Source organism: Argopecten irradians, chromosome 14, assembly GCF_041381155.1.
Source record: "Argopecten irradians isolate NY chromosome 14, Ai_NY, whole genome shotgun sequence".
In the NCBI taxonomy this organism is placed as follows: domain Eukaryota; kingdom Metazoa; phylum Mollusca; class Bivalvia; order Pectinida; family Pectinidae; genus Argopecten; species Argopecten irradians.
Window position 1 is genome coordinate 33,013,225 of NC_091147.1, and position 17,692 is coordinate 33,030,916.

At 31.9% G+C, this 17,692-nt stretch overlaps 1 protein-coding gene across 2 annotated transcripts in view; it reads right to left on the reverse strand.

Moving 5' to 3' along the window:
* Nucleotides 1-5,771: 5,771 nt before the first annotated feature.
* LOC138306828 (amine oxidase [flavin-containing]-like) overlaps nt 5,772-17,692 on the reverse strand; it is a 76,774-nt gene continuing 64,853 nt past the window's right edge. For both annotated transcript variants that reach the window (XM_069247314.1, XM_069247313.1), the window contains exons 14-15: nt 13,232-13,294; nt 5,772-7,650 (exon numbers count right to left, since the gene is read on the reverse strand). In XM_069247314.1, coding sequence (XP_069103415.1) covers nt 7,504-7,650; nt 13,232-13,294 — 210 coding nt within the window. In that variant the 3' untranslated portion in view covers nt 5,772-7,503. The remainder of the gene's footprint in view (nt 7,651-13,231; nt 13,295-17,692) is intronic.

A 17,692-nucleotide genomic window follows, 5' to 3' on the forward strand; every position in this document is an offset into this window, starting at 1 on the left:
CACGACCTTACATGACCTTGGCTGTTTGTACGACTAGCCTAAACCTAGCACGACCTTACATGACCTTGGCTGTTTGTACGACTAGCCTAAACCTAGCACGACCTTACATGACCTTGGCTGTTTGTACGACTAGCCTAAACCTGGCACGACCTTAGATGACCTTGGCTGTTTGTACGACTAGCCTAAACCTGGCACGACCTTAGATGACCTTGGCTGTTTGTATCACTAAACATAACAAACCGAAGCCAACACAGTCCGGAAGTCAATAGATGTATTTATTTCTATTACATTTTTGCAGTGAAATTTAAGGTTTTACGGTGCACATAAAAGCGATATACTTCTCTCATTGCAGTTGATATTTTTACTCGCTTTTGACTGGTCGGAACGCAACATTGACAGTGAAAATATCATTTTGATTTTTACCTCATCAGTTCTTGCGTGAAAATTACGCCATGTTTTTGTGTAGAAATTTGATGCTGTGCTCACATAAATACGATGTAATAATCGCAACGGCAAATAACTCTGTAATGTGGAAACTAGAAGTGATGGTCTTCTGTAAATAGAAGCGGAAAAAAAACCCAAAAGTAATAAATAAAATATTCCCTGTTTCGTTTCTTGATTAATACCAGTAATATTTCATCATCTCAGGAGGTGGAAAGGCACACGCGAAACATATCAAAGTTTCCACCTCACTCGATGAAATAAAACTGATTTTCAACAAGAAACAAGGAACATCCTCTAAATAATATAATATGATTTAGTAATTTAACGCGGTGCTATTTTAAAACTTTTCCGGCTGCCGGGGTAACTGGCAACGCCTATATGAAGGTATATGTACAAAGTAAGATATGCTATGGTTGAGTCTATATCGTCTACATTACAAAACATTTATTGCAGGGACATTGCACGACGAAATGGGATTATAGGATGATTAAGATATCAATAATACATTTATTGATGTGCATCTTATTCAAATCTAACACATTATGCACCGCCTCTTTGTACGTGTGTTCAAGTGTTTTCATCAAAAACTCTATAGTCTTGATTACTTCATCAAGTAACCTATGAATGTACATTGATATCTTGTTAAAATGTATACATGTTTTTCTGACTACATGCTACAGTGTATACATATTTTCCTGTAAACATATTTTACACTATTACAATGTAAACATATTTTACAGTGTATACATATTTTCCTGACTATTACAATGTAAACATATTTTACAGGGTATACATAGTTTCCTGACTATTACAGTGTATACATATTTCCTGACTATTACAGTGTATACATATTTTCCTGACTATTACAGGGTATACATATTTTCCTGACTATTACAGTGTATACATATTTCCTGACTATTACAGTGTATGCATATTTTCCTGACTATTACAGTGTATACATATTTTCCTGACTATTACAGTGTATACATATTTCCTGACTATTACAGTGTATGCATATTTTCCTGACTATTACAGTGTATACATATTTTCCTGACTATTACAGTGTATACATATTTTACAGTGTATACATATTTCCCCGACTATTACAGTGTATACATATTTTACAGTGTATACAGTTTCCTGACTATTACAGTGTATACATATTTTCCCGATTATGACAGTGTATAATATTTCCTGACTATTACAATGTGTTCATATTTTCCTGACTATTACAATGTGTTCATATTTTCCTGACTATTACAATGTGTTCATATTTTCCTGACTATTACAGTGTATACATATTTCCTTACTATTACAGTGTATACATGTTTTCCTGACTATTACAGTGTATACATATTTTACAGTGCATACATAGTTTCCTGACTATTACAGTGTGTACATATTTCCTGACTATTACAGTATATACATATTTTCCTGACTATTACAATGTGTTCATATTTTCTTGACTATTACAATGTGTATATATTTTCTTGACTATTACAATGTGTATATATTTTACAGTGCATACATAGTTTCCTGACTATTACAGTGTGTACATATTTCCTGACTATTACAGTATATACATATTTTCCTGACTATTACAATGTGTTCATATTTTCCTGACTATTACAATGTGTATATATTTTACTGACTATTACAATGTGTATATATTTCCTGACTATTACAATGTGTATATATTTTACAGTGTATACATAGTTTCCTGACTATTACAGTGTATACATATTTTCCCGACTATTACAGTGTATACATATTTTACAGTGCATACATAGTTTCCTGACTATTACAGTGTGTACATATTTCCTGACTATTACAGTGTATACATATTTTCCTGACTATTACAATGTGTTCATATTTTCTTGACTATTACAATGTGTATATATTTTACTGACTATTACAATGTGTATATATTTCCTGACTATTACAATGTGTATATATTTTACAGTGTATACATATTTCCTGACTATTACAGTGTATACATATTTCCTGACTATTACAGGGTATACATGTTTTCCTGACTATTACAGTGTATACATATTTTCCTGACTATTACACTGTGTACTATCACTTTATATATTTTTTCTTCAGAAAAGCTAATCAGTGTTACCATGTATCAATAAATTCAAACTTACCTTCGCTTGTATATCAATTTGATAGTGTTGTTCGGAAATACACTCGAGCAGACAAGGTTATCTCGGGTGAAACACTGACCTTGGTAAATACACAATCAGGTGGAAACCTTGTGTCCGTAAAATAAGCCAGTTATAGCGGCCCCATGGCTTATTGGTTTATTTGCCTGAAAGTGTAATATTTTCCGAGGGAAATATTACGTCCGAGGGTAAATAAACCTTCTTATTATACCTCAAGTGAGAATCCTGCATTCTGATTGGTCGAGAGATATTTGGTATTTTACACTATCACACGGCAGGTAACATTAGAACAATAGGAAACAATAGACACGTTCGTAGCAACCCCCTAGCAACGAGTGATAGTGTATTTTGACAGTGCAAAATATTAACCGCCCGAAAAAGATGCGCACTCGTTTCTTTTTTCGACGCCATCTTTGATTTTTTGAAGCGACGCTTCAAAATTTATCAGGAGCTATTTAGCAATAGTTTTGCCAAATTATTCTATTTATCAATATCTTTTTTTTTCAAATTAAGGACGGAGCTTTGCGTTCACACCTTTTCGCTTACCGTCCAAGCACTATATGTTGGTTTTTATGAACCCGTCGGTGATTAGGTAAACGGAAGACATGCGATTTTAAGCGTCTTCGTGACGTTGCTAATCTTGTAAACAGACGACGGGACGAAACAAAAATTTTATTGAGATTTACAAAAACGTTTTTAACAAACGCAGGAGACAAGACAACACGAATTTTCACTAAATGCTGATTGTGAGTATTCTTTTTTATAATGCAATGATAGTTAACGCTACGGAGTAGAAGTTGATCATACGCTATTTTACTGCCGACAGTGACTGTTCGACTTTTGCTAAAATCAAATGTTTCAATAGATTGCAAATACTTGAAAAGTAGTTTAGTTTCTAGACTTTTGGTATAATAAAATAAATACTACCTGCATTAGAGGGTGACAGTGCCTAGTGTCACCCCTCGGAATATCCTCGGGGTGACACTAGGCACTGTCATCCTCTAATTCAGGTAGTATTTATATAATATCACACTGGCACCGGGGACATCAATTGTTTATTATTCCGAAAAATCGAGATTGGCTACGAAAAATCGAGATTGGCTACTATGAGGTAAATATTAGTTAAACTTGCGATGAGTAAAAAAATACGTTTACTCTTTGTCCGTCATTGTTTGAACAATCGAAAGGGGAGATAATTCCGTGTGAGAGACGGGCGAAATAGTGCCCGAGCCGGTGGTGCCCGAACCGGTGGTGCCCGAGCCGGTGAAGCCGGAGGGGGCTATATAGTGTTTGTCCCGGTTTGTCTGTCTGTCCGGATTTGGTTTCCAGATGATAACTTGAGAAGGTCTTGATGAATTTTGATCAAACTTTACACAATATCATGATAGGGCATAGGAAAATACAGACTGGGATAGCATTTGGGGTCAAAAGATCAACTACAAAGGTCACTGTTACTAAAAAAAAATGTTTCACAAATTTTAGTTTCCGGATGATAACTTGAGAACACATCAACAGAATTTGTTCAAACTCCATACAATAATAGCATAACTAAGCAAAATTGACTTGCCATAGATAATAAAATCCAATTGACGGCAGGGGACGTGTGTTGCTTGCAACACTTATTGTGAGCTTGTTCAAATAACGTCCTGGTATGTAGTCGGTATTGTATTCCTCACCATTTGAGTAATGGAACAACCTTATATCTTCCACTTAATTTCGCAAAAAAAAAAAAAAAAAAAAAAAAAAAAAAATAGAAATCGTAAATATTAGAATATTAGAAATAGTAGAATTATACCGCAAGAAAAAAGTGACATTAACACAAGTATGAAGTTAAGTCAACGCCACAAAATGATTTACAGTATCTAAACTGTAACGATCAGAAATGTGGTAAATCCTCGGAGATTCACGGTTGACTACACTACACTACACTTATCAAATCGTCAGAGACCCACGGTTGATTGAGCAACGCTTCACTACATTTGTCTCATCGTCGGAGATTCACGGCTAATTGAACAACGCTACACTACACTTGTCACATCGTCGGAGATTCATGGTTGATTGAACAACGCTACACTACACTTACCACATCGTCGGAGATTCAAAGTTGATTGCACAACGCTATACTTCACTAATCACACCGCCAGAGACCCATGGTTGATTGAGCAACGCTACACTACACTTGTCACATCGTCGGAGATTCACGGTTGATTAAACAACGCTACACTACACTTATCACATTGTCGTAGATTCAAGGTTGATTGCACACCGCTGTACTTCACTAATCACACCGCAAGAGACCCATGGTTGATTGAGCAAGCTACACTACACTTGTCACATCGTCGGAGATTCACGGTTGATAAAACAACGCTACACTACACTTATCACATTGTCGAAGATTTACGGTCGATTGAACAACGCTACGCTACACTTGTCACATTGTCGGAGATTCATGGTTGTTTGAACAACGCTAAACTACACTTGTCACATCGTCGGAGAGTCATGGTTGATTGAAAAACGCTACACTACACTTATTGCATCGTCGGAGATTCACGGTTGATTGCACAATGCTACATTCATGGATGATTGAATAACGCTACACTACATTTTTCACATCGTCAGACACCCACGGTTGATTGAGCAACGCTACACTACATGGATGATTGAATAACGCTATACTTCACTTATCACATCGTCAAAGACCTACGGATGATTGAATAACGCTACAATTCACTTATCACATCGTCAGAGACCCACGGTTGATTGAATAACGCTACACTTCACTTATCACATCGTCAGACACCCACGGTTGATTGAATAACGCTACACTTCACTTATCACATCGTCAGACACCCACGGTTGATTGAATAACGCTACAATTCACCTATCACATCGTCAGAGACCTACGGATGATTGAATAACGCTACAATTCACTTATCACATCGTCAGAGACCCACGGTTGATTGAATAACGCTACAATTCACTTATCACATCGTCAGAGACCCATGGTTGATTGAATAACGCTTCAATTCACTTATCACATCGTCAGAGACCCACGGTTGATTGAACAACGCTACAATTCACTTATCACATCGTCAGACACCCACGGTTGATTGAATAACGCTACACTTCACGTCTTTAATAACAACTTCAACAAACTCATTCATAAGAAGATTTTTAATCATTATTAAATAATTTTATTTCTATATCACTTGGATTTATAACAAAGCACAAGTATTTGACGTATAAGGATCAACTATTTAAACAAATGATTCAGTTATATAAAATCATAAAAACAACAATTTAAACAAAATGCCAATTACATAATTATTCAATATACAAACAGTATAGTTGTTTTCTTTTTAACAACACGAACAATAGCAGCATTACTACATCTTCACATTATTTAGGACTAGCTGCTTTATGTTATTTCTTCTTCGCTACATAAACATATATCACTTTTTTTTTACAATAGTCTTTCATTATTTTGTTGATTGATTTAAATCACAAATAAAAATGTCAATAGATGATTACGTAAAGGCATTTACAGTAAAGCTGGTTTGGAAATAACGTTCTAATTTTACCGTCATTTGTTAATATTGTCCTTCATTTGACGTTGTATTAAAATCACGTGTTTTTAATTAAATGGTCAGAGAATACAGTGTTTGTCGACATAAGGTTATTGTAACCAGTAATACATCCGCACGTTCGAGAAAATACTCACAATTGAGCTTTTAGTGATAAAGAGAGGAAGACAAAGGGACATTTGCACATACTGGCGGTACAAACGCTTGGGTAACAGTGCATGGAATCATAAAACTTTATTACTAAATTCCAAAATACTAATTTTCCTAGTGTCAAATAGCTTTAAAGTCAATACGATAACCTATTGAAGATTGTAAACAAATAATTAAAGCAATGACAAAAACAATCAGAATACGTATTAGAACATTGTGTTGAATTTAGTAGAGATTACACAAGGTCGTGTACACAGTACGCATTTTTACTTAAACTCAAGTATTTGTATTAATTTGAAATATTCCCGTGTCACCACTTGATTGAAGAAAGCAATTCTGGTTATTTTCAAAAGAAAAAAAGGTTTAATTCGCTATCATTTTAAATACACAATGGAGCTTCATCTGACAGCACTGATTTATTTTCTATTTATAAAATTATGGACTTTTTTGGCTTTAAGTGTATAAATAGACAACAAACAGCATAACTCAATAATACTATTAAGTAATACAATACTACTTTAAAGTAATACAATATTACAGTAATACTATCAAGTAATACCATATTACAACACTACTTTAAAGTAATACAATATTACAATAATGGTATAGTAATAAAATATTACAATAATACTATAAAGTAATAAAATATTACAATAATACTATAAAGTAATACAATATTAAAATAATACTATAAAATAATACAATATTAAAATAATACTATAAAGCAATACAATATAAGCATAATTTGAATTAATACATTCTTATAAGCAGACCCTTATGGACGATGTCTGAACTGAGTGTGAGATTACGTCTTCTTTTTCTCCACTGAAATCAGATCGTTCAAGTTGAATAGTAAATTTTCACAATAATCATAAAAGATTACAAAACAAGAAAAAACAAATGTTAATAAATTGTTTTCGTACAGAAACTTGTGTTTGAAGGGGATGGGCGGTTAATGGAGTGCTATTTTATTTATAGATCATGTATTTTATGGATAACGATTTCAACACAAAAAGCTAAGCATATTCAAGATTCAAAATCATAAGTAATTAAGAATGACCAATACGGAAAATCTAACACACTGATGATCATTTATTATCAAAAATAGGGTTCGTTCCTAGAATATTTTCATAAAAAATAATTTTGTTTCAATAACATTATTTCTTGTTGAAGTGAAAGAAGGCGGCTGCTCCAGCAGCTGCAGCCGTTAGTAATGACGTCACGCCAATCATAGTGAGGAAGGCGGGAACGGAAGGGGCGTTTCTCTCCCAGAACGTCGAATGGAAAGGCCTCGCCTTGACATGCTGAAATACAGTAATAGACGCTAGTTTAAACAAAAACATTCTATTAAATTAAGAAAAACTAACAAGATAAAAAATATATTGTGTGAATTATAGGAATAGAAAAATTCAAGTAATAATGGTAACTGTAAGTGTCGTGATATGACGATCGAGAGTGATAGCAAGACACGAGTGGCAGTAATAATAATAATCCGAGTGGCAGTAATAATTATAATACGAGTGGACGTAATAATAATACGAGTTGCAGTGATAATATTAATACGAGTGGCAGTAATAATATTAATATGAGTGGCAGTAATAATAATAATACGAGTGGCAGTAATAATAATAATACGAGTGACAGTAATAATAATACGAGTGGCAGTAATAATAATACGAGTGGCAGTAATAATAATAATACGAGTGGCAGTAATAATAATACGAGTGGCAGTAATAATAATAATACGAGTGGCAGTAATAATAATAATACGAGTGGCAGTAATAATAATAATAATAGGCCCGAGTGGCAGTAATAATAATAATAATAATACGAGTGGCAGTAATAATAATAATACGAGTGACAGTAATAATAATAATACCAGTGGCAGTAATAATAATAATACGAGTGGCAGTAATAATAATAATACGAGTGGCAGTAATAATAATAATACGAGTGACAGTAATAATAATAATACGAGTGACAGTAATAATAATAATAATACGAGTGACAGTAATAATAAATAATACGAGTGACAGTAATAATAATAATACGAGTGCAGTAAAATAATAATACGAGTGACAGTAATAATAATAATACGAGTGACAGTAATAATAATAATACGAGTGACAGTAATAATAATAATACGAGTGACAGTAATAATAATAATACGAGTGACAGTAATAATAATAATACGAGTGACAGTAATAATAATAATACGAGTGACAGTAATAATAATAATACGAGTGACAGTAATAATAATAATACGAGTGACAGTAATAATAATAATACGAGTGACAGTAATAATAATAATACGAGTGACAGTAATAATAATAATACGAGTGACAGTAATAATAATAATACGAGTGACAGTAATAATAATAATACGAGTGCAGTAATAATAATAATACGAGTGACAGTAATAATAATAATACGAGTGACAGTAATAATAATAATACGAGTGACAGTAATAATAATAATACGAGTGCAGTAATAATAATAATAATACGAGTGGCAGTAATAATAATAATACGAGTGACAGTAATAATAATAATAATACGAGTGGCAGTAATAATAATAATACGAGTGACAGTAATAATAATAATACGAGTGACAGTAATAATAATAATAATACGAGTGGCAGTAATAATAATAATACGAGTGACAGTAATAATAATACGAGTGGCAGTAATAATAATAATACGAGTGGCAGTAATAATAATAATACGAGTGGCAGTAATAATAATAATACGAGTGGACAGTAATAATAATAATAATACGAGTGACAGTAATAATAATAATACGAGTGGCAGTAATAATAATAATAAGTGCAGTAATAATAATAATACGAGTGGCAGTAATAATAATAATACGAGTGGCAGTAATAATAATAATACGAGTGGCAGTAATAATAATAATAATGCGAGTGGCAGTAATAATAAATAATACGAGTGACAGTAATAATAATAATACGAGTGGCAGTAATAATAAATAATAATACGAGTGACAGTAATAATAATAATAATACGAGTGGCAGTAATAATAATAATACGAGTGGCAGTAATAATAATAATAATAATACGAGTGACAGTAATAATAATAATACGAGTGACAGTTAATAATAATAATACGAGTGGCAGTAATATAATAATAATACGAGTGACAGTAATAATAATAATACGAGTGACAGTAATAATAATAATACAGTGACAGTAATAATAATAATACGAGTGACAGTAATAATAATAATACGAGTGACAGTAAAATAATAATACGAGTGACAGTAATAATAATAATACGAGTGGCAGTAATAATAATAATACGAGTGACAGTAATAATAATAATACGAGTGCAGTAATAATAATAATACGAGTGGCAGTAATAATAATAATACGAGTGCAGTAATAATAATAATACGAGTGGCAGTAATAATAATAATACGAGTGCAGTAATAATAATAATATACGAGTGGCAGTAATAATAATAATACGAGTGGCAGTAATAATAATAATACGAGTGGCAGTAATAATAATAATACGAGTGCAGTAATAATAAAATGAGTGGCAATAATAGTGGCAGTAATAATAATAATACGAGTGACAGTAATAATAATAATACGAGTGGCAATAATAATAATAATACGAGTGGCAGTAATAATAATAATACGAGTGGCAGTAATAATAATAATACGAGTGACAGTAATAATAATAATACTAGTGACAGTAATAATAATAATACGAGTGGCAGTAATAATAATAATACGAGTGGCAGTAATAATAATAATACGAGTGGCAGTAATAATAATAATACGAGTGGCAGTAATAATAATAATAATACGAGTGGCAGTAATAATAATAATAATACGAGTGACAGTAATAATAATAATACGAGTGACAGTAATAATAATAATAATACGAGTGACAGTAATAATAATAATACGAGTGGCAGTAATAATAATAATACGAGTGGCAGTAATAATAATAATACGAGTGGCAGTAATAATAATAATACGAGTGACAGTAATAATAATAATACGAGTGACAGTAATAATAATAATACGAGTGACAGTAATATAATAATACGAGTGACAGTAATAATAATAATACGAGTGACAGTAATTAATAATAATACGAGTGACAGTAATAATAATAATACGAGTGGCAGTAATAATAATAATACGAGTGACAGTAATAATAATAATACGAGTGACAGTAATAATAATAATCGAGTGACAGTAATAATAATAATACGAGTGACAGTAATAATAATAATACGAGTGGCAGTAATAATAATAATACGAGTGGCAGTAATAATAATAATACGAGTGACAGTAATAATAATAATACGAGTGGCAGTAATAATAATAATAATACGAGTGACAGTAATAATAATAATAATACGAGTGGCAGTAATAATAATAATACGAGTGACAGTAATAATAATAATACGAGTGACAGTAATAATAATAATACGAGTGACAGTAATAATAATAATACGAGTGGCAGTAATAATAATAATAATACGAGTGACAGTAATAATAATAATAATACGAGTGACAGTAATAATAATAATACGAGTGGCAGTTAATAATAATAATACGAGTGACAGTAATATAATAATAATATAATACGAGTGACAGTAATAATAATAATACGAGTGACAGTAATAATAATAATCCGAGTGGCAGTAATAATAATAATACGAGTGGAGTGGCAGTAATAATAATAATACGAGTGACAGTAATAATAATAATACGAGTGGCAGTAATAATAATAATACGAGTGACAGTAATAATAATAATACGAGTGGCAGTAATAATAATAATACGAGTGGCAGTAATAATAATAATACGAGTGGCAGTAATAATAATAATAATACGAGTGGCAGTAATAATAATAATAATACGAGTGGCAGTAATAATAATAATACGAGTGGCAGTAATAATAATAATACGAGTGGCAGTAATAATAATAATACGAGTGGCAGTAATAATAATAATACGAGTGGCAGTAATAATAATAATAATACGAGTGGCAGTAATAATAATAATACGAGTGACAGTAATAATAATAATACGAGTGACAGTAATAATAATAATAATAATACGAGTGACAGTAATAATAATACGAGTGGCAGTAATAATAATAATACGAGTGACAGTAATAATAATAATACGAGTGACAGTAATAATAATAATACGAATGACAGTAATAATAATAATACGAGTGACAGTAATAATAATAATACGAGTGGCAGTAATAATAATAATACGAGTGGCAGTGATAATAATAATACGAGTGACAGTAATAATAAAATAATACGAGTGACAGTAATAATAATAATACGAGTGACAGTAATAATAATAATACGAGTGACAGTAATAATAATAATACGAGTGACAGTAATAATAATAATACGAGTGACAGTAATAATAATAATACGAGTGACAGTAATAATAATAATACGAGTGACAGTAATAATAATAATACGAGTGGCAGTAATAATAATAATACGAGTGGCAGTAATAATAATAATACGAGTGGCAGTAATAATAATAATACGAGTGACAGTAATAATAATAATACGAGTGGCAGTAATAATAATAATACGAGTGACAGTGACAGTAATAATAATAATACGAGTGACAGTAATAATAATAATACGAGTGACAGTAATAATAATAATACGAGTGGCAGTAATAATAATAATACGAGTGGCAGTAATAATAATAATACGAGTGGCAGTAATAATAATAATACGAGTGGCAGTAATAATAATAATACGAGTGGCAGTAATAATAATAATACGAGTGGCAGTAATAATAATAATACGAGTGGCAGTAATAATAATAATACGAGTGGCAGTAATAATAATAATACGAGTGGCAGTAATAATAATAATACGAGTGGCAGTAATAATAATAATACGAGTGGCAGTAATAATAATAATACGAGTGGCAGTAATAATAATAATACGAGTGGCAGTAATAATAATAATACGAGTGGCAGTAATAATAATAATAATACGAGTGGCAGTAATAATAATATAGTGACAGTAATAATAATAATACGAGTGGCAGTAATAATAATACGAGTGGCAGTAATAATAATAATACGTGGCAGTAATAATAATAATAATACGAGTGACAGTAATAATAATAATACGAGTGACAGTAATAATAATAATACGAGTGGCAGTAATAATAATAATATGGAGTGGCAGTAATAATAATAATACGAGTGACAGTAATAATAATAATACGAGTGACAGTAATAATAATAATTATGCGAGTGACAGTAATAATAATAATAATCCGAGTGGCAGAAATAATAATAATACTATGACAGTAATAATAATAATAAGAGTGGCAGTAATAATAATAAATTACTAATGACAGTAATAATAATAATAAGAGTGGCAGTAATAATAATAATACGAGTGACAGTAATAATTATACGAGTGGCAGAAATAATAATACGAGTGGCAGTAACAATAATAATAATACGAGTGGCAGTAACAATAATAATAATAATGCGAGTTATTTTCAAAAATATCAGATATCAATTTATTTTATCATAAACGTACAACTTAACACATGGAAACGTGATATTTCTCATTTTTCGATAAAACAATTCAAGACACCAATTAATAACAGTACGTTTGATACCATTATCCTATGTCAAATGCTCTCAGTGGTTATGAGTATGGGGTGTTTTGATTATCCAAGATTGAATCTTAAGCAATCGCCTCTAATTTCAGACGATCACGTATTTTATTTAGATCTTTTTATAGATGACGGTGATAAGAATAGCTTATCATACCTTCTTATTTAAACTAAACAAAGGGAGATAATCGTCTTAGGCTCAAAATGCTATTAATGTTACATACCTGATTTTCAGGTTCTTCTTTCCATATCTCAGATTCTGGTATACGTTTCTCGGCACAGAGAATCTACACCAAATAAATGAATGAGAGTTAACACAGCGAGAGTTTCGGTGTCTGATCACAGAACATGATCAAAGTATTGTTAATCGTACAAAATTACCGCAGTTTGCCAAATGATAGAGTTGATAACCTTGCGGCGATATTAGGTAATTAAAAATACAGCAGTATATTAGGTTTGTGATAAATGAGGGGGACTCCCGAAGATTCTGTTTTGGTGTCAAAGTTCACATGCACGTGATTAAAATCACACGAAAGAACAGCTTTGTATAACATACACGTAAGGACAGCTTTGTATAACACACACGTAAGGACAGCTTTGTATAACAATCACACGTAAGGACAGCTTTGTACATTTGTATAACAATCACACGTAAGGACAGCTTTGTATAACAATCACACGTAAGGACAGCTTTGTATAACAATCACACGTAAGGACAGCTTTGTATAACAATCACACGTAAGGACAGCTTTGTATAACAATCACACGTAAGGACAGCTTTGTACATTTGTATAACAATCACACGTAAGGACAGCTTTGTACATTAACAATCACACGTAAGAACAGCTTTGTATAACAATCACACGTAAGGACTGCTTTGTATATTTGTATAACAATCACACGTAAGGACAGCTTTGTATAACAATCACACGTTAGGACAGCTTTGTATAACAATCACACGTAAGGACAGCTTTGTATAACAATCACACGTAAGGACAGCTTTGTATATTTGTATAACAATCACACGTAAGGACAGCTTTGTATAACAATCACACGTAAGGACAGCTTTGTATAACAATCACACGTAAGGACAGCTTTGTACATTTGTATAACAATCACACGTAAGGACAGCTTTGTATAACAATCACACGTAAGGACAGCTTTGTATAACAATCACACGTAAGGACAGCTTTGTACATTTGTATAACAATCACACGTAAGGACAGCTTTGTATAACAATCACACGTAAGGACAGCTTTGTATAACAATCACACGTAAGGACAGCTTTGTACATTTGTATAACAATCACACGTAAGGACAGCTTTGTACATTTGTATAACAATCACACGTAAGGACAGCTTTGTACATTTGTATAACAATCACACGTAAGGACAGCTTTGTATAACAATCACACGTAAGGACAGCTTTGTATAACAATCACACGTAAGGACAGCTTTGTACATTTGTATAACAATCACACGTAAGGACAGCTTTGTATAACAATCACACGTAAGGACAGCTTTGTATAACAATCACACGTAAGGACAGCTTTGTATAACAATCACACGTAAGGACAGCTTTGAATAACAATCACACGTAAGGACAGCTTTGTACATTTGTATAACAATCACACGTAAGGACAGCTTTGTACATTTGTATAACAATCACACGTAAGGACAGCTTTGTATAACAATCACACGTAAGGACAGCTTTGTACATTTGTATAACAATCACACGTAAGGACAGCTTTGTACATTTGTATAACAATCACACGTAAGGACAGCTTTGTATAACAATCACACGTAAGGACAGCTTTGTACATTTGTATAACAATCACACGTAAGGACAGCTTTGTACATTTGTATAACAATCACACGTAAGGACAGCTTTGTATAACAATCACACGTAAGGACAGATTTGTATAACAATCACACGTAAGGACAGCTTTGTACATTTGTATAACAATCACACGTAAGGACAGCTTTGTATAACAATCACACGTAAGGACAGCTTTGTACATTTGTATAACAATCACACGTAAGGACAGCTTTGTATAACAATCACACGTAAGGACAGCTTTGTATAACAATCACACGTAAGGACAGCTTTGTATAACAATCACACGTAAGGACAGCTTTGTACATTTGTATAACAATCACACGTAAGGACAGCTTTGTATAACAATCACACGTAAGAACAGCTTTGTATAACAATCACACGTAAGGACTGCTTTGTATATTTGTATAACAATCACACGTAAGGACAGCTTTGTATAACAATCACACGTAAGGACAGCTTTGTATAACAATCACACGTAAGGACAGCTTTGTATAACAATCACACGTAAGGACAGCTTTGTACATTTTGTTATATATATGTGTTTCTCAAATATATATTTTTTATTGACCATCAAGTGTGTATCCGGAATTTTAATGTCTTTGTATGTTATTTTGTACTATTCCGGAATATGTGTCTGGCCATCACCGGAAATTGTTATGTACCTGTAGCAGTTGAAAATAAATATTGGAAGAAGACAGACGTCTTTTTGTTTCACTGCAAGCGATTCCCTACATTATAACTATAAACACGACATGGTGGAGAATCTAAACCCGGGATGATGTGAGTGACGATTTTTACAGGATGAACGTCATCTGTGTTGGCGGAGGCTAGATAAGCCTCATGATGTGACTGTAACTGTATTGTACCTGTGTGTCGGTGATGGACCACGTGCACGTGTTGTCGCTTTGTGTCGCCATGTTGAAATTTCGGCGGTGTCAACATTTTGTCAGACTTTTACTTTACATGTTCACATGCATTTAAGAAGGAACTGATTGAAACCTTTATGATTCCATGACCAAGGAAGTCGCAATATTATTATTTGACTATGTATTATTAGATCAGAACTGATTGAGAAATATGATCTGCAGTTTCACGAACTGCAAACAGAGTTTAGTCAGCTTGATATACTGTATAATATCGGACAGTTTGTAAAGTCAAGATACCAACATGATATCCAATGACGATTTGAAGATCATGTTAATTTCAATATATGTTCAGTATCGATATCAGTCACGAACAATATCAATAGATTTCCCGAGATTATCCTGAACGGAAAAGAAGAATCGCACCTGTCAGTTTTTTCGTACCTGCACCCTCTTCACTCTTCAGTAGCCGCTTTCCGGATAAATTCAAGATATTCCCTAAAACTGTTCTGTGTGTGATGTGATATGCTGTCCTAATTGTTCAATTAAAACTGTTTATGATTTGAAAGTTTCGTGTACACTACAGAAAAGATGACTAGACTTTTGGATGCATTGCCTAATGAACATTCAGCCATACATTGACTACACTGCATTTAACATTTGTTGATTTAAAATATCTTTTTTATTTGAAAAAAAAAATGATGATTTATTTGTGGTTCTTAAAATTTATATTTACATTTTTTTAATGATTCAACATACATTAAGATTTACTCTGTTTAAATATGCTTTTTGTCAAGCCCATGATTTTTTTGGTCAACATTGGTATTTGAATATGCTAGTGAATCATTTTGCACAACATCATTGTTTTCCAAATGTTAACTGTTTATCTCAGATAAATTATGTCAGAAAATACTATTACATAATCAAGAGCGAAATCTCTGCTGACATTACTGTAGATAACATTTCTTATTTGGATTACATTTAAAGGATGAGCATGTACATGTATATTAATGTTGAATTGATTTAGGGATGTTTTATTTAATGTGTGAATTATATGCAAATATGCCTTTATGTTACATGTAGTAATAGTTTTTACTGTGATACGTTGATATTGATGTATTTTAATTGTATGATTTCTGGGGAACTGTAAGGCCACGCTGAGATATTTGTCAGCGCGTATATAAAGCTACGATAAGGCTGACGGGGATAAATATAAAGCTGGCAGGTTCATATTGTAAATTTTGTAAGTTTTACTATGGTCAATTACTCTATTACTTTAAATCACATGGTCTTAGGACGCTACATGATGATACTGCAATTATATAGCAGTTAGTTGAGTATTGCCAGAACAAACATTTATTTTTATATGACAGTCATTTAAATGTGTGGTTCATATGTTAATTTTTGATGTTGAGCTTGATAAAATGTACCAAACTTTGTAACCATTTTTGAAATTTTCTAGTACTCTAAATTAATCTGACTGTTGCAGATTATTGTATGGAAATGTTGGGTTTTCTGGTATAATAGTGATAAATTTGACAATTGCACAGAAAATTTATCAGAGTGTGAAAGTATACTTGTAGCTTGGCCAGCTCAGGTAAGTATATAAGAGATTTGTGTGTAAGTGTAGTCTGTAGTAGTTTCTCATTTTACCAATATATATCTTGATTGCCTTTGTCCTACATTATATAACATTGAATTTAAAATAGTGAAGCATTTGCCATACTAAAATAATATGGATTTTTTGTCTAGGCATGTCATTTATAATAGTCTACTTTTTATTTTGATGTAAACTAATGTAAAGAAAAGTGTACTTTTTATGTAATATTGTTTTTTGTATAGTACTCACTTGATGGTTTATTTCAAAATTGGGGACCAATTTTTGTTTGGCGGGGGATGTTATATATATGTGTTTCTCAAATATATATTTTATTGACCATCAAGTGTGTAACCGGAATTTTAATGTCTTTGTTATGAAGTGTG